At 33.2% G+C, this 21,299-nt stretch overlaps 3 protein-coding genes across 7 annotated transcripts; 1 reads left to right on the forward strand and 2 right to left on the reverse strand.

Annotated features, from left to right (window-relative positions):
- Positions 1–31: 31 nt before the first annotated feature.
- On the reverse strand, positions 32–5,669 carry LOC105634725 (serine/threonine-protein kinase Nek6). 3 transcript variants are annotated; one of them, XM_012217626.4, is made up of 14 exons: positions 5,524–5,669; positions 4,946–5,071; positions 4,481–4,547; positions 3,562–3,627; positions 3,344–3,390; positions 2,769–2,814; positions 2,606–2,686; positions 2,479–2,521; positions 2,327–2,376; positions 1,976–2,057; positions 1,851–1,900; positions 1,678–1,751; positions 1,459–1,510; positions 32–1,373 (listed from the first exon to the last, which is right to left on the reverse strand). In XM_012217626.4, the coding sequence occupies exons 2-14, from the start codon at positions 5,062–5,064 to the stop codon at positions 225–227; spliced, it is 1,926 nt and encodes a 641-aa protein (XP_012073016.1). In that variant the 5' UTR covers positions 5,065–5,071; positions 5,524–5,669; the 3' UTR covers positions 32–224. The 3 variants fall into 3 exon arrangements, with proteins under 3 accessions (XP_012073016.1, XP_012073015.1, XP_089573887.1); XM_012217625.4 differs by lacking the exon at positions 5,524–5,669 and adding an exon at positions 5,228–5,445; XM_089717761.1 differs by lacking the exon at positions 5,524–5,669 and adding an exon at positions 5,169–5,188.
- Positions 5,670–7,506: 1,837 nt separating this feature from the next.
- LOC105634726 (chaperone protein dnaJ 6) lies at positions 7,507–12,065 on the reverse strand. 3 transcript variants are annotated; one of them, XR_016319723.1, is made up of 9 exons: positions 11,749–12,065; positions 9,474–9,572; positions 9,290–9,391; positions 8,881–8,940; positions 8,678–8,784; positions 8,524–8,606; positions 8,291–8,381; positions 7,924–8,202; positions 7,507–7,816 (listed from the first exon to the last, which is right to left on the reverse strand). XR_016319723.1 is itself a non-coding variant. In XM_012217629.4 (9 exons), exons 1-9 carry the CDS (start codon positions 11,878–11,880, stop codon positions 7,797–7,799), a joined length of 870 nt encoding a protein of 289 aa, XP_012073019.1. In that variant the 5' UTR covers positions 11,881–12,065; the 3' UTR covers positions 7,507–7,796. The 3 variants fall into 3 exon arrangements, 2 of the variants coding, with proteins under 2 accessions (XP_012073019.1, XP_012073018.1); XM_012217629.4 differs by having other exon boundaries at positions 8,027–8,202; XM_012217628.4 differs by having other exon boundaries at positions 7,507–8,202.
- Positions 12,066–17,560: 5,495 nt separating this feature from the next.
- Positions 17,561–20,906, forward strand: LOC105634727 (Leucine-rich repeat receptor-like protein kinase family protein). The gene is made up of 2 exons (XM_012217630.4): positions 17,561–20,042; positions 20,324–20,906. The coding sequence occupies exons 1-2, from the start codon at positions 17,744–17,746 to the stop codon at positions 20,692–20,694; spliced, it is 2,670 nt and encodes an 889-aa protein (XP_012073020.1). The 5' UTR covers positions 17,561–17,743; the 3' UTR covers positions 20,695–20,906.
- Positions 20,907–21,299: the final 393 nt, after the last annotated feature.

Consider the following 21,299-nt stretch of genomic DNA (forward strand, 5'->3'; position numbering starts at 1 on the left):
AAAATACTCCAACTGAGATGAAAAACAAAAGGAACAAAAAAATGAAGTAGGAGTTTATTTCAACTCAAAGGGCTCTCAGTGAGTTAAACAATCTGTAAAAGTATGTTTATAAGTTATATACCCTCCAATCCAACAACACTCTGAAAGAAACACTTCATGTCAACACAATTTACTAAATACATATTCTCACTGTAATAATAAATTAGTGGGAAATCACCTCAAGTTTAGGTTCCTCCATTAAATTTATGTTGTGCCATGAGACTTTTTGTCAACCATATTGCTGTTTCTCTAGATGACACCATTTCTTCCCCAAATGGCTTCAAAACACCGGCAAGCTCATCGATTTTGTCCTGTTTAAGTAGCCGTGCACATAACTCGAGCAAAGACTCTAAGGCATCAGCTCTTTGCTGACCAGGATTCTCCCATTCACTCTTGCTTTCGTCACCGGCCAACGCAGCAAGTGTATTAAGCAATGAAATGTCACTTGCTTTTGGTGCGTGATTCATCCTGTAAGCATCATCTTTCTCTGCTTGCATGGAGCAATTATTCTTATCGGGTTTTGCTTCAATTTCATCTTTACATGGAAGTATATCATTGCTTTCAGATGATAAGTAATCCATATGAGTGCCCTCTGTATACACATCGGGGCTTTCTGGTTTCTGTAAGCAGCATTCTGACTCTACAAAAGGTTTATTGTTAGATGGTGGTGAGCTTTTATCGTCATAGGAAGCATCTTTGTCAGTACTACTTAGATTAAGCATTCCTGATTTCCTGTTAACCGCATCTATCAAATTCTCTCCCTCAATTTGAGCTTCTTCAATAACTTTTTGGTCGCAAAAAGTTGGTTGATCCTTGGCAGTAATGACATTCAAATGCTCAGATGTTGGTTCTTCATGCTGAGAATTTGACGCACTCTTCGAGGTGAACTCAACTTCAATGCCATCCTTCTGAGGCAGACTACTAGAATCAGCTTGCTTGTCTCCATTGCAAACACTAGTTTCCGAATCAGTGGAACTGTCTTTCGGACCAGTCAGAGAATCTGATACTTCCACAATATAACTAGTAGGATCAACTCTCTTGGTCTCAAGGTTATCTTCCACACTAGATGTTGAAGCAGGGATGTCCATGTGAGGTTGATTGCTTGGTTGTGCAGCATCGTTTCTCTCAAATGGACAATCATTTTCTGGCTGGTTTGATGGTCCAACTTCCATGTCCCTGCTGTCTTTGCTACTACTAGATTTGCCAGACAACGATTTTCTTTTTGTTTTATCTTTTGAATTGTTGATAGGAAATACTGGAAGAAACACAGAAGACGCATTACGGCATTTAAGTAGATATGGTTGCAAATGAGGATGCCTCAACAATTCTGCAGCCTAAACATCGAAGGATACAGGTATTAAAAATAGATTATAGACTGTTGAAATTGACATATATAAACTGTAGGCCAGTCAAACTCACTGTCGGTCTATGTTCAGGGTTCTTCCTCAGCATGCTCTTAATAATTTGTTTCCTGTGACAGAGAACTTATTGCTCATTTATTTAGGCCATTAAAACGAATCAGGCATCAAGTATTCATGAAAAAGAAAAAATTTGTACAGCCTTTATGGATCAAAATAATATACAAATGAAATGTGCCAAGAAATCAAAGTTTCCATGTTCGGGAAAGACACCACTCACAGTGAAGAGGAATACACAATTGGGAGAGGAGAAATGGAGGATCTGTTTATTTTGTTGATTAGACCAGCCATATCCTGTTCAGGTTATTTTGTTTAATTATGGGAGTAAATTACAAACTCCTTACAGAAGGAAAATGATACCACGCATTATACTCGAGTCAGGCTTATACTTACAGGAGCTCTAAATGCCGGTTGATGTGCAGCAATTTCAAACATACAGCAGCCTAAAAGAGCAAGAAGAGGTTATTTCATAGTAAGGAAATTTGAGAAGTTCACAACCAGATTTTCAGATTTCATACCAAGCGACCATATGTCAGATTTGTAGCCATAAGGTATATCTGCTAGGAGCTCAGGGCACATGTAATTAGGAGTACCAACAACCTAGACGACATGAGAGGCATAGAAAACAGAAAGATATGAATAACTAAATAGTTTATCAGGGATAAGTCATAAGTAGTTCGAATATCAGCTCTTAAAGCCTTGAATCAAACCTAGTGTCACAAAAGAAGATTTTATTGCCAGAATGAACTATATTAGAAATTTGGATAGAAAATATTTAACGGTTGAGCATTTGTTGAGGCAATCTAAAGACAGGTATAGTATATAACTTAATTAACATATTAAAAATAATAATACTTTCAAGTACATACCGATGAAGCAAGTTCTTCTGTATTAAGCAGCTTTGCAAGTCCAAAGTCACCTGTTCAGTTCATACAACACATACATTTCTTAGAAGCTATCAAGACAAAGAAGCCAAACCTGATGAAAATCCTTCTAGTTAGCAGTTCTTTTGCCTTCATACCCAAGCGGACATCATTGTCCTTTGTAAGGAATATGTTGGAGCACTGAAATTGAACAATAATGAATAAGAAATAAATTTATTCAAAGAACATTACTTTCATTAAACAAATCAAAGTTTAATTATATACCTTAAGATCTCTGTGAAGAAGCCGGTTAGAGTGTAGGTAGTCCACAGCTAGCAATAACTGGGTCAACCATTTGCAGAGCTTCTGAGATGCAAAACAATAGAACCGTGTTGATAAAATGAAGGATCACAAAAGAAATTCAATTATATGAAATCTTAAAAGTTACCTCCTCTGGGAAAAAGATGCCTCTAGCCTTCTTTATTATCGCAGCCCTGATCGGAGCAGAAGAAAGAAAGGGAAAAAAATAATCCATTTAATCTTTCATGAGAAGTGTTCTAAGATGCAATTTTTAATTTTTTACTTCACATTTGATGATATTTTTTTTTGAAAAATGTATTTATAAATGTCCATTTTCTAGATCAAAATTTCATTTGCACTAATGTCAGATAAGACAAACATATAAAGGTTTGCAATCATTTTCTACCATACTAAGGCAATGACCATCAGGATGGTTCTCCATTCAGAAACAAAAAATTTGTAACCCTATGCCAATTTATAAGCACATAGCCTTCTGTGAGTTAGCGAGCAGTTGAAAATAGCGCATCTGGTTCACTTCTAGAGCATGTAACATATTGGGAGGGAAAAGCAGGCGTGGTGAGGAGGGAACAGGTCAGAAGGGGCTACATCATCCATAAATAAGAATTTACTTCTAACATGGTTGGTCCCTCCTTGACATCAGTCCCAGATTTGTCTCCACCTAAACACATTTAAGGCTATAATATATGATTCACAGCAACTTACATGTCTCCACCTTCACAGTAGGCAGTCACTATGCATACACTACTTCCCTGCATAAAAATAAAATAAAAAATAAAAAAAAAAAAAAGGAAAGAAAAAGGAAGATGCATAGAAGTTAAATTCATAGGCACCGCAAATGCTTTGTCTAGAGTTATGAGTTTCTCAAAGTCATAAGCTATTCCTAAGTTATTAAATATCTGAACACAAAATTGATTGTTTACCTTGTCCACCCAAGAATCTTTATACTCCACAATATATGGATTATTCAGTTTTGCAATCAAGTTCATCTGCATCACAAAGCAACCGTGATTTCTTTAGAGCAAGTTATGATCATATTTTGAGCCAAAAAGGCAAACACACTCTTTAATAGAAACATAAAGAGTAATGCTGGCTTGGCATACAAGAGGAACACCATCTTCATTTCTTTCTCCCTCAAGTCTAATAAATTGCCTTGTTGGTAAGGTTAGAAATCAAAACAAGATTTTCAAATTCTAGTTATGAACTCAATCTGCAAAGTAAAAGTGTGTATATAATCATTAACATTGAACTGAACTACTCGGTAGGTTTTTTTTTTTTTTTTTTTTCTTTTTTCAGAGGAAGACGTTTCAACAATATGCATAGTTCTACAACAGTAACTAACTAAAGGAAAAGCAGGGATTAAATTTGCCTACATGACAACATCAAGATGATGTTTAGACTAAAATAGTATGGAGAGAGGTACTCTCTTTAACAAGCTCCACTTTGAACCCAACAAGCATGAAAATAGCCCTAAAACCTTCCCAATAATTTCAGGATAAATTTCACGCACATGCAAATAGCATAGAAATTACTTTTTGTATTCGACATAATTAAGCATGAACTATCAATCAGAAGTTTATATTAAAATATTAAGGCAGATAAGGTTACAAGAAAAGGATTTATAATAAATTTTCAGATGATTTGCCAGCAGAATGCCGGTAAAAGAAAAATAAAAAATGAACTAAATCATCAGAAGTCCTATGAGCAATCTCATGGAAGTTTCTGATTTCCTTCTTTTATTACGCAAATAAATAAATGAGCAACTAATTCCTCAATCAAAGAAATAATTGAAAAAAATTAATAAATAAATAAGCTCTAAATAAAATGGCCAGTGAAGGTGACCTCCTGGTGAGCTGTACGCTTGAACTTCTCAGTCTGCTTGGCCAGGCGAATCTTCTTCAGAACATACCTAACAAAGAAAAGGGAAAAAAATACCCCCAAAAATCAATCAGCTAACAGACAAAGAATCGTGCCGACACAGCCACCAACCAACATGGTGAAATACCCAAAATCACTATTTTGATTCAAATGCTGTTTATATGTTTTTTGAGTTGAAATCAATTTATATAATCAACCACAAGAAATGTTTGCAATTCCCTTCTTCCTAAAGAAATTCTACTTCACTCCAATAATAATAGAGAGCAAAAATTAATTCATCTCCTTCAATCTGCAATACCCAGAAGCTGAAACATTTTATATATGGTTATATGTTATGTAAACAAACAATGACAATTCAATGAAAATATAAAAGAAGATCTACCAAAATAAAGAAAAGAAAAGGAATTTTACAGAAATTTAGCTTCTTACTTCTTATTCTCAGCTTTATGAAGAACAAGAAAGGCAGAACCAAAAGCTCCTCTCCCAATCTGTTCTATAATTTCATAATCTTCCATCTTAGACTTCACTTCACCATTATCTGCCTCCATTTGAAACCTTCAAAACAACCAGAATCCAAGAAATATTAAAAAACCAAGAAGCCACAGCTTCAAATCAAACTGAACAAGAATAAAATTGACAAATCTCAACTAACAGAAAAAAAAAATTTTGGGTTTTGGGTTTTGTGGATAAGTTGTGTACAAGGCTTTTTACCTAAACAGAAGTAAAGAAAAGGAAAATATTAACAGGCAGTAGAGCAATAATTAACTAGTGGGTAAGTGACTGAAATGGAAATTGATGAGAAGAACTATAGAAATAAAAGTATGAGAAGGTTGCTTATAAGGTGAGAGACAGAAAGTTGAGTAAAGCTACATTCCATAATTATGAGCTTTGCAACTTGAGAGAGAGAGAGAGAAAGAGAGAGAGGTGAAAGGACAAAGTCAATTAAATTGACACTGCACCACTAATAGATGATGATTAAGCAAGTCATTAAAGACTTGATGACTTACCAAAAGAGCAGAGAGGGAGAGAATGGAGATGGGCAGACTTAATATGTAATGTGAAGCACATATATATATGTAAATATTAAATATATATATAGTTACTAATTGTTGGTTGTTGAAAATTCACCAAATATAAAAATAGAAAATGAGGGAGGTCACAAGTGACAGATATGGAAGACTAAAGGAAAAGGCAAAGGCTTTGCTTGCATTTACAGATTCACAAAGGGGAGGGGAGATCACTCATTCTCCAGGAGAATGTTTCTTTTGCATGCAGTTGTGATGTCACCATCCTTCCAACTTGATTAATTAATTAAATTATCCTATTATAATTTTCATTTTATGTTATCATTATAATTGCCACAAGCCAGTGGTTGGTTTACAAAAGATTAGAGATCTCAGGTTTTTTTTTTTTTTTTTTGGACTGAAATTAAATTAATAATAATTTATAGATTCGACGATCAAAATTCATATTAAGAGCTAATTGTTGGATGATTAAGAAGCCAGACACATTGTTATTTTATAATTCTAGGAGGCAAATTTTGTCTTTACATCTAAAAAAATTATATAATTTACTGAATCAGCTCTAACAAATTTTAGCTTGCAAATACAAATAAATAGTGTATCACTTCAATACAAACAAATAGTGTATCACTTCAATACAAACAAATAAGTTTATTTTATTATTGTCTAAATGAATAAATAGAAAGTCTAATAAACTGTCACGAATCAAGCGAATCTTCATTTTAAATATCTTTGATATATTAAAAAAAATAAAAATATTACCATTATCAGAAGTAGTAAACAACTACTATAATATAATTGAATTATAATTTACTAATTGAATATTTATATTTAAGTCAATTTGTCTTTCACTGGAGTTTTAAATTCAAAATATGAGACAGAAAATAATTCTTGTATCACTTAACCAAAACTCAATTTTTGTTATTGTTTATCTTAATTATGATTGGATTAATAGTCTAATGATAGAATATTATATTGTAATATGGAAAGTATTAAGTTTTAATATTTAAAGTTTTGATGTGGCAAAAGAAAAATTAATAGTAGTTGTAGTAGCTAAGAAACTTTTGCAAATATTTGTGCTGTTGACAAGTTGGGTTTTGGCTTTAAGGACATAATGAATGTCTTGAAACTTTGTTTAAGACCAAAAAGTACTTCATCATCTCATAAATTTGCATCTTTGGGGATATAAATGGGTACTGAAATTCTTTAATTGGGGCCATATGAAAAATGAATTAGTAATTGTACTCTTTTAATGCTAGATATCAAATTTATTTAATCAAAGCTTGGTCTGTTTCCAGATCCTCTTTGATGCTTTGATGAGCTGGTGGACCAAGACAAGAAACATGCTTAGTAGTAGCTTGTACAATACAATAGTTATCTCTTGCTTAATTTAATAAATGATGGGTCCTTTTCTTCTTTAAACAACTGAGACGTTGAGTGTTGAAGTACTCAAAAAGAAAAATTTTGCTTAATGATGCCTTAGTTACTTTTCTTTTTTGCCATTGATTACTATATGCAGTGAATATTATACGCTCTCCACTATCAGCAAACAATGCAGTACAGAAATACAAATTGCAATTAAATGTTTACATGCGTAGGAATTAAATTTGGTATCTTAAGGTTCCAGGGAGTCACCCCTTGACGCTAGGCTAGGAGATCATTTGTTAATGATGCCTTAATTACATCTGCAATTGGTAGTATATCTATATGATAATAATAAAAGAAACATCATGGTACTGGCTCTTTTTAACAAAATGCTAATGACTTCTTTTTTCACTTTTTCTACAAACTTTTTTCAACTTAAAAAAGGAAAATGAATTATTATTTATATTATTGGATTTAAGTTAATTAAAAGATGTATACATCTTTGCTTTCGTTTTAAACAAAGAGGTACAATGTCATTATATTGTGTATGGTGATATTGTAGCGAGTGTGAAAAGTGTCAATTTCTCCTCGTGCAAAGAATCAGAGGAAAAGACTCCCACCCCACTAAATCAAACAAGATCTGAACAAAGCACAAATACATATTTGAGGGTTGGATTTGGACCCTACAACTCGAGCAACAAATCTTTTAGCTCAACCCCACAATCCAAAACCATATCATGTCCAATTTCACAACACTGCTTGGTCCATCCAAGCTTACTTATATTAGCTAACAACTTTCCCAGCATATATACGCATGCCATGGTTAAAGCTGTCTCTTTATGCATATACAGTTGACATAATAACACACACAGCTGGAAAACAGCTACCAGATATTACCCACTTCTTTTTTGCCCTGAAAAATAGATAACATGGATCCAAATTATTTACTGTAAACAAAGTACCTCAAATGCACACTATTAGAAGTCACATTTAAAATAGCTAGAATAAAGATATTTTCACCTACTGATATGCCAAAGAAAAGTTTATACAAAAAATTAGGTCTTGTGGCCAAAGTCTATCGTAGTGTAGAGCTACTTTTGCTTTAATTTTTTAGAGGCCTTACGACGGTCAATTTTCTTCTGTGCAGCTTCAAATTCTTCTTCTGTGAGTTCAGGAGCTGCATTACCACCGCCATATTTGGAGATCATAGATGAGAACATGGAATCAAACCGGTCTTTCCTCTCAGTTCGGCGCTGAGATATAATAGCAAGTAGATCTGCTTCAGATTGTTTATTTGATCTGTGAAAGATACAGATGATGTTTACTTGTTGAATAAAATGGTTAAGGGCATCTAAAGGATATAAAAACAATTGTGTTGAAGACTCACTTTGCCTTCCTTTTTAATGGACTGGTGGGCGGTTTTGTTTCAGATACTTTCTTCGCCCATTTCAGGTAAGCTTTGGTTGCCTTCAGTTCCCCTATATGAGAGCACAGAGGAACTAAGCATCAATAAATACTACTTACCAATATGCTTATTGGTCTCAGTTGTCTATTTCCAAAATGTCTAGATCAATATTCGTTAGAAAAAATGTATTTGTAGGAGCTAGAATAAAACCTCACCTGCAGATATAGCTTCATCCAATATATCCTTATATCGATGTGAATCAAGCTTAGGATCAGAACAGAGCATTGAACAAAAGAGCCTGACAAGGGAAATTTTTTAAATCAAACTCAAAAGCATAAAGAAAAGAAGGCAGGCACCTTAATTGCATACCTGTTCATATTACCCATGCAGTTCATATAAAGGTCAATTAAATCTTTTTTCTCTAAATCGGATCCCCTATAATTTGCTTCAAACTCTTCGATATCAGCTTCAGTGACCTGAATTGGATGTATGCTTGTCAGCTTATGGGAGTGGAGAGCTCAAGTAGTAGTAATAAATGAAATTAGGAAAGATGCATTGGCAGATAATATAACCTTTCTGTACATGGCACGGAAAAAATCCCTCAAATTTTCAACAACATCACCTGCAAGATCCTGGTCAACAAGAGAAGAATAGAATGATGCTAAGTAAAAGAAAAGTTTTCCACTTCCCGAGACGGTAAAAGCATTTATCTTTCTTTCATAGAGCAGTTAAATGGATTAATTTCCTTTATTATAAATTTGAAACAAATTTCTTAAAGTTAATGATAAAACCTAGCCATCTAAGATAATAATAAACGCAATATTGACATAGTATTGCTGGCTATGAATGCACGCTTTATGTAGATATTGCATACTGTCTTTGCCTACAAAAGCTTGAAAGCGCGGAACAAAATTTTGTTTCAGCTCTTGTGATCCTAGATCTATCAATCCAAGTGAGGGGGAAAAAGGTAATAGCACTTACAGCATCATCAACACAACCAGTTTGATCATAGACAGCCCGTTTCTCCTCGTCACCAAGGATTGAAATCACCTTTTGCAGTTGCTGAAATTTCTCTTTAGCTTCCTGTTAGAAGATCAAACAAAAAGTTAAAAAACAACACATAATTAATAAACATATGAGTGACAATCTGTTATCAATCATTCACCTCATCACCAGGATTTTTATCAGGATGCAGCCGCAAGGCCAACTTGTAGTATGCTTTCTTTATTTCCTGCTGCGATGCTGTTTGCTCGACACCAAGAACCTGCAGCCCAGTTGTTGTTGCAAATCTTATTCCAGCACAATTACAATATAATCCAAGTACATTTATCATATGTAAACCAAGACAAAAGAAGTGAGTTATTGACCAGCAAAAGAAAACGAAGAAAAGTATGGAGAATGAAGGCTGTCACTAATGATATATCATTATTCCCAAACAATTCATTATCCTACTCAAAATATTAAAAACCTTGGCAATGAATTAATTAAACCAAGTCAATAAAGTTAAAGAATAAAACTCTCCTAGTCTTTAGTCAAAAGATCTGATACTTCATCTCCTAATCATTGATATTTCAATAGGATTTTCTCAGCAATCCTTAAATTCGCACATCTTCATTTCCATTTATATAATTTGTTCAATTTGATTTTACACTATTACCTAGCATTATCCAAACAAGATAAAATTCTAAGAGAATTCTAAACATGGTCTTAGCCTTTAGAATGAAATAGTTTCTTATAGAAGTCTATAACCTGACGATTAAAATAAAAAAAGCACTTATCATTGCACGACAAATTTCAGATGTCATGAACAGAAGAGGAAGTAAAATGATAAAGTCACCCCAGACTTCCACATAAGAGGCCATAGCACACCATCAATATTTCGGATGTCCTTCCCCAAGCAATTAATTCTTCCTTCATTTCAATTGCATTGCACAGCAGTATGGAATGCAACTATTAGAATGACCACAAATTTCAAGTGAACTAAACTCAGATTTTATACAGATGATGAGATAGGAGACCGTTAGCAGAGATTATATACAAATAAATGACCACATTGGGATTCTGTACATATCAAAAATCAGGAAAGCAAGTGGCAATGAAACCTCGTTTAATGTGCCTGTTATTGTGAACTTTGGATTCAGGAGAACAACAAAGTCCAATAATGATTCAAAAATTCCACACTGACATAAATAAAACAGCATGCTACTAGTCATTCCATCAATTTAAAACAGCTAAAATTACAAGTGTTGCATGTTCTCTCCATACATCAATATATTCATGCACGACTAAATATTCAGACAATAAATCCAAACACTCCATCACCTTGATCTGATTTCAAGACTTTTTTTTTTTTTTTTTTTTCACCTCAGCGCCTGATTTCCATACAAATCCTTAAAAAATGCAAGAATTCAAATTGCCATCCAAATTTCGTAGTGTTATGCAAGCAGAAAGTAGAGAAAAGCAATTCATTGCTAAAAGGAAACCTAAGTTAATTTCCTTGGAAACTAGATCCAACTTTTGACGCAAGAAATTAACCCAAATAAGTGAAGTCGAAGTTTCTAGGGTCACTCAAGCTTCACAGCTTGCGATTTCATTGATTCATTGAGGAAGAAGGACATCTTCCATATGCATCTTCAACCTAACAGCAAATGAGCTAAAGATTTTTAATTGTCTAAGACATTAGAAAAACCAAACATTTAACTGCAACTCATAGATTCTACTCTACAATCAGAAAGCCTTCAAATAAAATTGAAGCTTAAAGGTCCATAGAACTTCGAAACAAAATGAACATTCCCAAAACAATGTCAACCCACTTCACACCCTCAACATAACCAGAAAACTAAGGATAAAACAGAAACAACTCAACAACTGAAACACCATCTTCATACAGTGCCATCCATGCTTCTAATAGTTTTTAATCCCAAGAATACACCTATGATTAGAAAACAATTGTTGCAGGTTTCCAGTGTGGCTACATTTATCAGCACTTCATAACAAGTCAAGACTAAGCGCTAATAAATCCACCACCTATAATCAACATTAGCTGTTAACACTGCTTATGCCTAACCAAAATACAAATACACAACTGTTTAATCCCCAGTTGCTGCTCACTCAATGAAACAACGCATGCCCCAGATATAAATTCCCATAAAAAAACATCATCTTCCATTTCGAGACTAAAAACATTACCCAAGACCAATTTAAACATCAAATTACAAAAACCATAGATGACTGATGAAAAACTCAAGTAAATCAAATCCATAAACCCTAAATCTCAATTTAAGCAAAAGCTCTGAATAGACTTCGACCTAAGACTAATTCAAACAAATAAAGGAACACAATTACCCAAAATTGAGACAAAACAAAATCATTTCCACAAGCAACTCAAATCCATGGTTAAAACCTAACACCGAATTAACGACAAAACACCATTTCATTACCTCATAGAGACTTTTTGCCCTTGAAGAAGATCCATTCACATTCTCACTTTGTTCCTCTTCTTGTTCTTCAACTTCAACTTCTTCTTCACGAGAAACCCTAGATTTCGATTTATCTTTCTTTCTCTTCCCCATTTTGGTCTAGCAATAGAAGATTAGCGTGTAGAGTGAACAAAGCGAAGAAGAGAGAAATAGCGTGTCTGTGCGAAACAAACCAGGTGAGAGCGAGCGGGAAGCCTTTGGAGTATCGTATTTTGGGCAGATCCCTTATATGCCAGAGCTTTGGCGTGTCAATCCGATTTTGTTCCCGCGTTATTGCCAATTCTTCCCGCCGTTTTTATATGCCGTGGGATCGTCTAGGCTGAGTTCATGCAAGCTGGATCTCAACCGTTTATTTCCTGTGGGGTCTAGAAAAATGGGGTAAAAATAATTGCAAATAATGAGGTATTATCCTTTTCCATGTTTCAAAGTAAAGCCAGCCCTCCCATTTCTTAAAATTAGCCCGGCCCATTTCCGGAGGCCTTTTCCTCTCGTAAAAGACATTGGGCCGTCTCGCCATCGTCTTTTTCCCTCCTCGAGGGACTGAAAATTAGCGTGAACATTCGGAAAATTTGAGTAACAACCGATAGCTGATTTTTTTTTTTTTTTTTTAACTTAACTCAATTAATTTTTTAATTAATTTAACCAGATAATTTTTTTTCAAATTAATTTCAATTATTACCAACGCCAAAATTAAAGAAAACAAGATCCATGAATCGATCGAATTTAATAGAAATCTTTTATTAATTGATTTTAATCGAAATAAAAATTAACCAAAAGTACTAATCACTGCTTAATCAAAAAAATATAATTTTGACAGTGAGTTAATTTGATTAATTCATTTGATTGATTTTTTAACCAAAATTTTAGTTGTTCAAAAGGACAATCTCTTGTCCAACTATTAATGAGAGTGGGGAAATACTCTTTGCAGTAAAAAATAAAATGTAAAATCATTTTTTTGAAAAAGACAAAATTTCAAAGCACCAATTCTCATGTTAAAATTTTAATTAATGTAGGAAATTATTTTTCTACCTTAAATTAGGAATACATTACAATTATCTTAATTCAATTAAAAAAAAGAACTAAATAGAAAAAAATTATTAATAAATTAACAGAATAATCTTCATTATAATTGGATTTTCTCTCTAGATAAAGAAATTTTGATCTCTCTTACTCTATTGCATATAAACTTTACATGTATAATTGTGTATATGACATAATGAGAGGTCTGAAAAATGTAGGATTGGGTCCAGAAATAGTAAAAGAAAAGAAAAGGGGCATACATAGAATGATTATTAATTAACAAAGAGCAAGAAAATAAGGAGGAACATGGGAAGCAAAATAAAAGAAAGGAGACCCTACTCTCTGCTGAAAGCAATGTTGGTATTCATAGTAAGATCTAGTATTACATTATTGTTCTTATAGCTTTCTTCAATGCAATAAGTGAAATTTGATAATGCTATTGTCAATCTTTTACTCACCACCACCACCACCCCCAACGCATCATTTCTTGTTTGTTCATCAAAGACAAAAAGGGCTATCCCTCCAAATACTTTTTTGGGACTTGAGGGTGCCTTCCTATATAGGGAAAATTACAATAATGTATTGTAGCACAAACGCCCATATCCTATACAAGCACATATATATGTCACACTACAAACAGTTAAATATTATTATAATAATAGATGAGATTTTTAAAATTAAAATAAAAAGCTCGGTGTAGTAATTAACTAAAGGTACAGTGTAGTAGTAGTTCAAAAGGCTGAGAATATAAATATATATTAAAAAAAAAAAGAAAAAACTTAATCATTCTTGTTAGGAATAACAAAGGAAGGAATGATTGAGGAGGTTCGAAGATGAAAGAAGAAAAATATAGCATTTGTCATTAACATTTTATTGAAAGAAAGCTTTCTAGCTCTCTCTTCGGATTAATCCACAGTAATTAAAAATAATGAGCTAACATGGCTTCTCTTCTCTCCTTTTTGCTTTTAGCAAGTGCAATCAAATTAATAATTCAAAATAATTTAGTATTTTATGTTAATTGGTAGAGAAGTTTCTTGCTTTGCTTGGGATGCTTTAATAAAGTGAACCTGACAGTGAAATTTTTTTGATTAGATCTTTTGGCAGAGGATGCAATAATGGTTGTCCTCCCCCTTTCCAGTTTTGTTATCAAGTCAAAATCCAATATCAAAAGTCAACTAGAGGGAAGTTGTTTCTTTTTTCTTTTTTCTTTCTTTTTTTTTTTTTACCACTTCGTTTTTAATTTACTATGTACGGAGTGTACTCTCCTTCTACTGGTTCCTTTGGCAGAAATGGACTTCTCACATTGCTTGGGGGAAGAAGACCTGCCAATGCCATTCACCCAACAAGTCATTTCAATTTAAGAATTCGTATTCCTACCCTTAATTTATAATAAAATCATTTTTCCTCCTTGTTTTCTTTCTTGTTTTCCCTAATCTATTGGCACTTAAGTTGAATATTGATTTGTTTAAAGATAAGATTAATGTCGTTTTATGAAGTAGACCCATCAATAGTTTAATGGTAAGGGGAAAACCATGTTTTTAGTAATCCATGGTTAAGTAGATTGGACCATTGGAGGAGTGTTAATGAAAAAGAAAAAGAAAAAGAAAGGTCATAATAAAAAATTTCTGCTGCTACGACATGTCGTGTCATGTGAGTAAAGTCTGCATGGGATTCTAAATCAAAATTTCATTGGCCTGGGCGGTACAGATTTTTACATTATTGCCTAAAATTTTGTTTTCTTAATGCAATAATGTTGAAAGAGAGCGTATTGTTTGTTTCCTATGTCACCAGTGGCTTGGTTTCCCTTTTCTTCCAAGAGAAACTTTAAGAAGTATTTTGTATTTCTTTTTTTAAATATACAAACTGGTCTCCTAAAAATTTTATATTATATACTTTGAGCCCCCGATATTTAGGGTTTAGTTTTGATCATGGTTTCATCAAAATTAATATTAATAGGGCAAATCTGAATTTTTTAAGATGGTCCCGGTTTGACTGTCCAATTGGCTAGGTTTGGTTGGTTGGATTCTAGTGTGAGTCAAAATTGGTCCAGATAAGATCTCCACCGTTGGAATATATTACATCATCAGCGATAAAAGCGGGTGATCTTTACAGGATAATCGTAGGGATCAAAATATCCAAAACCACTGCACTGTGACCTGAAAGTGACGATACATAGGAATTTTACGGTGCACCCTTAATTATTTTCAAATACTAAAAATAAAATATATGTATGCGGTTGAAAAGAGTTCCCACGCATGGCACGTGCGATGTGGACTTTTGTCTCTTTCCTAACCTTTCAGACTTTTCTTGTCCTCATTCTTTTCGTTCACGAGAAGCCTTTGGTTGCTTTGTGATTCGTCCTTTTTAAATTCCAAAGCTTTATTTATTTTTTTATTTATATTTTTGGGTCTGACTTTGTAGTTCTGTTTTTCCCATTTTTAGATAGAAAATAAAATTAAATAAACTGTACTTTTTTTTTTTGAAATGGAAATATATTATATCTTTTAAGTCAAATTAAAATTGAACCATGTATAATGCAAGTTGCTTTGGTTTGTTCATACGATTTTTCAGCAATTTTAATTTATCTTTTTTATAATTAAATCAAAAATAAAAAACTAAAATTATAAATCAAACTGCATTAATTAATATAAACAACCAATCTAAATTAATTTAGTTTTTTCAATTTTAACCGATGTGTGCGCGTACTTACAAATATCTCTCCTCTCTCTGATTGTACTCGGCAATAATTTTTTAAATAACTTTTCGCATTAAATGTTTGAATTAATTTTTAAATATTAAGATAACATTTTATAAAAAGTTAATAAATGTAACATTTAACTTTTTAATATTTTATGAAAAATTACTCAACCAATTACTAATTATTCAAATATCTAAACGCTATTAAAATAGTTAATAAGTACTAAAACAACTAATTTTGATGAATAAACCCTGTAACTATTGTTATAATCCCATTTTTCCGATACATCCTCAATCCAACTTAAAAAAATTAACTTGTTTATTGGTAAATAATATTAAAATATATGATAAATTCATATGTAATGACATATGCATAATATTATTCTTATTTTTAATAATATAATATGAGAAAAGGTAGGTACCCAATGCATTGTCAAGGGAGGCAGGGTTACAGTTACACCAACCAAACAAACATGGCCCCATCAACCGCATCCCAAAAACAAAATGGTAATATATCTACACACACATAGATTTTAGCCAGGATAGCCATTTCACAAAGGGATCTTTGGTGATTACTGTTCATCATGGTGTAATGATGGTTGCTGATAACTTTTGAAGATAGATTTTATACATGTAAAAAGCCTAAATACAATATTTACCTAAAAGAATTTTTTTCCTTTTTCCCTTCTCATTGAATATCATTTATGTGCAGAAAATATCATTTAGAATATTTGTGCATCTCATTAAATATGAATTAATTAAGAAAAAGACATGTAGAATTATGAATTATCTATATTTTCTAAAAAAGACAGCAAATGATGAATTCCTGGTTTAGAGAATGTGAATTTTTTTTGCAAAAAAGGAGTCATTTACTTAAATTAATGCAGGCAGTGTATTTACTCTTTCTGATGAGTAGTTAGAAGGTCAAATCCTGTCTTTTGTGTATTTCACTGTATAGTTTTTGACTTTTGAGCAAAAGAGAGGATGCCAAAAAAGCAATTAGTAATTATTTTTTTTCCTTATTCTACTGATGTGATTTTGGTAAGTGACAAATAGGCTGGATCTCATGTGCATGTAAAAGCTACAGTGTAGTTTATACATCAATCACTGGTCTTGCTGTGAACTTATGATCATCCCTGTCCATACCTATGTGACAAAATATATGTCCTTATCTTTTTTTTTTTTTTGAAGGTAAATTATGTTCTTATTTATTTTGCAAGAACATATATGGAAATATAAATTTTTTATTATGTTTAATTTCTAAGATTTGTGCATAATACAAAATAATCGAATGAAATGAAATTAACATATCAACAAAAATCTAACAATTTTTTCTCTTATCTTTTAAGTGATATTATCTGCTCGCTTTTATTTGTTGAGATAATATTTGATAAAATTAAAGGCTAAATAATACTAAAAATTAAATAATATAAGTCTTGAAATTCTTAAATTTATAAAAAATTATTTAAAAGTTCAGATAAGATTCATTTATGCATTTTCGTTTTTTGATTTATCATTTTAAATGAATTTTAATATAATTAAAATTTTGAATTGATGTATAAATAAGTTTTATCAAATAATTCAAAATGTTAAATAAAATTATCAAACTATCATTTATGATAAAAAAGAAATTAATATTCATAAGTTATTTAGAGAAAAAAATAATTCTGAATTAAAATAAAACCCTAACTAATGTATAAAATTTGAGAATATTTTTGTGTTTTTATTTGGTATTTACAAGAGTAGTGTACTATATATACATTTTTAAATATTGTTTCTTGATCACTGCTATATTACTTTTTTAATCCTGTTGATTATTGAAATAAAATAACAACTTTTAATGTTCATTGCACAGTCTTCAATACTTTCTTTATTGTAATGTTAAGTCTAATATATTATTTATTGTCTTACCTTTATCTTCTCCTCTGAAAATGAGCAGAACCCTGATAATGCAATTACTAAATAATAGAAATTCCACTATTATAATCTTCTTTATAATTAAAAATTTGACATGCTATGACTATCTTCTTATATAATATACAATGTCAAAAAATTCCAAAAAGTCACACTGACTTCTTCACACATGTGTGATACCCTCAACCACATCAAGGTCTGTAGGCTATAGGAGTCCATTTTTCTCAGTTTTGCTTTCTCTCTTCGCTGTCTTGCTTCTACTGATATATAGAAAACATTGAAAACAACATAAACAAAGCTCTCTCTCTTTCTCTTGGGTCCTTCAATGGCTTCTGCAACCTGCAGATACTATCTTGTTTTCCTTTTTAGCTTTTGCTTCACCCTCTTCTTCATCAGTTCAGCTTTAACTGAAGCTGATATCCTTCTTTCCTTCAAGACATCCATTGAAGACCCGAAGAACACTCTTTCAAGCTGGTCTATTAACTCCACTGTCCCTTATTGTAAATGGACTGGAGTTTCTTGCACCAATGGCACTTCTTCTTTAACTGTAACTTCTCTTGATCTTCAAAGTTTGAATCTTTCAGGTGAAATCTCTGCTTCTATATGCGGACTTACCAATTTGACCTTTCTCAGTCTAGCTGATAATCTTTTTAACCAGCCTATACCTCTTCATCTATCTCAGTGTAGTTCTTTGGTAACATTGAATCTTAGTAATAATCTTATTTGGGGTACAATCCCAGATCAGATTTCTCAGTTTCAGTCTTTAAGGGTTCTTGATTTTAGCAGAAATCATATTGAAGGAAAGATACCAGAAAGCATTGGGTCTTTGGTGAAGCTGCAAGTTCTCAACTTGGGAAGCAATTTGCTTTCAGGTAGTGTTCCTTCTGTTTTTGGGAATTTTAGTGACCTTGCTGTTCTTGATCTGTCTCAAAATGCATATTTGGTGAGTGAGATTTCTAGTGATATTGGGAATCTTAAGAAGCTGGAGCAGCTTTTCTTGCAAAGTTCTGGTTTTTACGGTGAAATTCCTAATTCTTTTGTGGGTTTGCAAAACCTAGCCATTTTGGACTTGTCGCAGAACAATCTAAGTGGTGCGATTCCTCCAACGTTAGGGCCTTCTCTTAAAAGCTTAGTTTCTTTTGATGTTTCACAAAATAAGCTTTCTGGGTCATTCCCTAATGGTATATGCAGTGCTCAAGGCCTCATAAATCTTGGTCTGCATACTAATTTCTTTAAAGGAGCAATATCCGGTTCAATTAACGAATGCTTGAACCTTGAGAGGTTTCAAGTCCAAAATAATGAGTTTTCTGGTGATTTTCCAGATGGATTATGGTCATTAAGCAAAATAAAGCTCATCAGAGCAGAAAACAATAGATTTTCTGGAAAAATACCAGATACAATATCAATGGCAGCTCAATTGGAGCAAGTGCAGATAGATAATAACAGCTTTACTGGTAAAATTCCTAATGGTCTTGGTTCCGTTAAGAGCTTATATAGATTCTCTGCTTCTCTCAATGGTTTTTCTGGTGAATTGCCTCCCAATTTCTGTGATTCTCCAGTTATGAGTATTATAAACCTGTCGCATAATTCCCTTTCTGGTCATATTCCTGAGCTCAAAAAATGTAGGAAATTGGTCTCATTATCTTTGGCAGATAATAGTCTTACTGGAGAAATCCCACCATCTCTTGCTGATTTGCCCGTGCTAACTTACCTTGATTTGTCAAATAACAATCTCACTGGTTCAATTCCACAAGGGCTTCAAAATTTGAAGCTTGCTCTATTCAATGTATCATTTAACCAACTTTCTGGTAAGGTCCCTTCTGCTCTCATCTCTGGTCTCCCTGCTTCTTTCTTGGAAGGAAATCCTGGCCTATGTGGCCCGGGATTGCCTAACCCGTGCTCTGATGAGATGCCAAGACACCAGAATTCTGTTGGTCTCAGTGCAATGGCATGCGCTTTGATCTCTATTGCTTTTGGCATCGGAATTTTGCTTGTTGCTGCTGCATTTTTTGTGTTCCGTAGATCCTCTAACTGGAAATCTCAAATGGGTGGTTGGCGATCAGTGTTTTTCTATCCTCTTAGAGTAACGGAGCATGATTTGGCCATGGCAATGGACGAAAAAAGTGCTGCAGGAAGTGTTGGAGCTTTTGGCAGAGTATACATTATAAGCTTACCAAGTGGAGAACTAGTTGCTGTAAAGAGGATAGTCAATATTGGTAACCAAACTTCAAAAGCATTAAAGGCCGAGGTCAAGACATTAGCAAAGATTAGGCATAAGAACATTGTTAAAGTTCTCGGCTTTTGCCACTCAGATGAATGCATCTTTCTAATTTATGAATATTTGCAAAAGGGGAGCTTGGGGGATATGATTGGCAAGCCTGATTGTCCGTTGCAATGGAGTGTTAGATTAAGGATTGCCACTGGGGTTGCTCAAGGATTGGCATACCTTCACAAGGACTATGTTCCGCATTTACTCCATAGAAATGTCAAGTCAAAGAATATTCTTCTGGATATGGATTTTGAACCAAAGCTTACAGATTTTGCCCTTGATAGACTTGTGGGAGAAGCTGCCTTCAGGTCAACCATTGCTTCAGAATCTGCAAATTCCTGTTACAACTCTCCTGGTATATATAGTTCTTTCCTTCCTACAATTTACATAACAGAATCAGATGGTATGCATGCGCATTTTTTTTCCTGAAATTTTAAGTCCTTATCATTTGTAAAATTATTTCGACTAGGCATAACCAGGAATTTCATTGAACTTATTTTATATGGATAGTTGCATTTACATAATGTATGCTTTTGATGCGCATGAATACCATGTTTTAGAACATAAATATGCTACTTACTCTAATTCTTTCTATAATACCTCATATGGCTTATTGAGTTATTTTCTTGATTGCAGAGCTTGGATACAGCAAGAAAGCAACAGAGCAAATGGACGTTTACGGCTTTGGTGTTGTGCTATTGGAGCTCATAACTGGCCGTCAAGCTGAACAAGCAGAACCAACTGAGTCTCTTGATATCCTGAAATGGGTTAGAAGGAAAATCAACATAACCAATGGGGCAATCTCAGTTCTAGATCCTAAAATACCAAATTCTTTCCATCAAGAGATGCTAGGAGCTCTAGATATTGCCATTCGATGCACTTCCGTGATGCCTGAGAAACGACCTTCAATGGTTGAAGTTGTAAGAGGACTCGTGTCACTAAGCTCAAAACCACAGCTTCCATGTTCAGAATTTTCAACCTTGGAGGAGAATTCAAGTCCAGTTTGAATGCAGAAGAATAGTTTCTCTTAGCTTTTTGTTTCAGGTCTTTGTCTGTAAAAAAGTAAAAAAAAAGAATGCAAGTTGATTTCACATATCTTAGTTAAAATCTCCTCTGATTGAGGAATGAAAAAGTGTTTGTAAGGTATTCTCTGCTCTGGGTTTGGATTGGCAAACCAATTGGGAAAAGTAATACAAGAGTATTGGATCGGATTAGAAAATTTGAGACTCAGAAATTCAACTCATACTAAAGTAGAGTAATTTGTGTTGAGAATGACTTTGATTTGGGATGAGAAATGGTTCAAATGAAGAGCGAACTTTCTCTCTGCAATTTCATAGGATAATTTTAGGAGGAAGAAAATTCATCTCAAGAAGTGAACAAGGAGATGAACTCAGTCAACATTTGCTAAGCTGTAATGAAGCCTTATATAATGTAATTAAATTCATTTGTAATGTAATATTAATAGTAAATGCTTTTGATTAGGTTCCATTTGGGTGAAGAGGTAAATTTCCTCGTAATTCTCTAACACCTACGAGAGAAATTATTTTTCATCGTAGTAAAGAAATATCTAGAGAACTTGAATTTGAAATCTCTCATCCTTTATATATTAGTG

Source organism: Jatropha curcas, chromosome 2 (assembly GCF_041381405.1).
Source record: "Jatropha curcas cultivar XTBG-Jc1 chromosome 2, XTBG_Jcur_1.0, whole genome shotgun sequence".
In the NCBI taxonomy this organism is placed as follows: Eukaryota; Viridiplantae; Streptophyta; class Magnoliopsida; order Malpighiales; family Euphorbiaceae; genus Jatropha; species Jatropha curcas.

Excerpts from the sequence above, each read along its gene's own strand:
- LOC105634725 (XM_012217626.4), bottom strand. The coding sequence starts at position 5,064 with ATGGAGGCAGATAATGGTGAAGTGAAGTCTAAGATGGAAGATTATGAA. Across the intron at positions 2,815-3,343 it reads TACTGTGAAGGTGGAGACAT|GGCTGCGATAATAAAGAAGG; the intron begins GTAAGTTGCTGT and ends TGCTCCGATCAG. Across the intron at positions 1,752-1,850 it reads AACCGGCATTTAGAGCTCCT|GATATGGCTGGTCTAATCAA; the intron begins GTAAGTATAAGC and ends TAACCTGAACAG.
- LOC105634726 (XM_012217628.4), bottom strand. The coding sequence starts at position 11,880 with ATGGGGAAGAGAAAGAAAGATAAATCGAAATCTAGGGTTTCTCGTGAA. Across the intron at positions 9,573-11,748 it reads GGGCAAAAAGTCTCTATGAG|GTTCTTGGTGTCGAGCAAAC; the intron begins GTAATGAAATGG and ends ACTGGGCTGCAG. Across the intron at positions 8,382-8,523 it reads GGATGAAGCTATATCTGCAG|GGGAACTGAAGGCAACCAAA; the intron begins GTGAGGTTTTAT and ends GCTCTCATATAG.
- LOC105634727 (XM_012217630.4), top strand. The coding sequence starts at position 17,744 with ATGGCTTCTGCAACCTGCAGATACTATCTTGTTTTCCTTTTTAGCTTT. Across the intron at positions 20,043-20,323 it reads TTCCTGTTACAACTCTCCTG|AGCTTGGATACAGCAAGAAA; the intron begins GTATATATAGTT and ends TCTTGATTGCAG.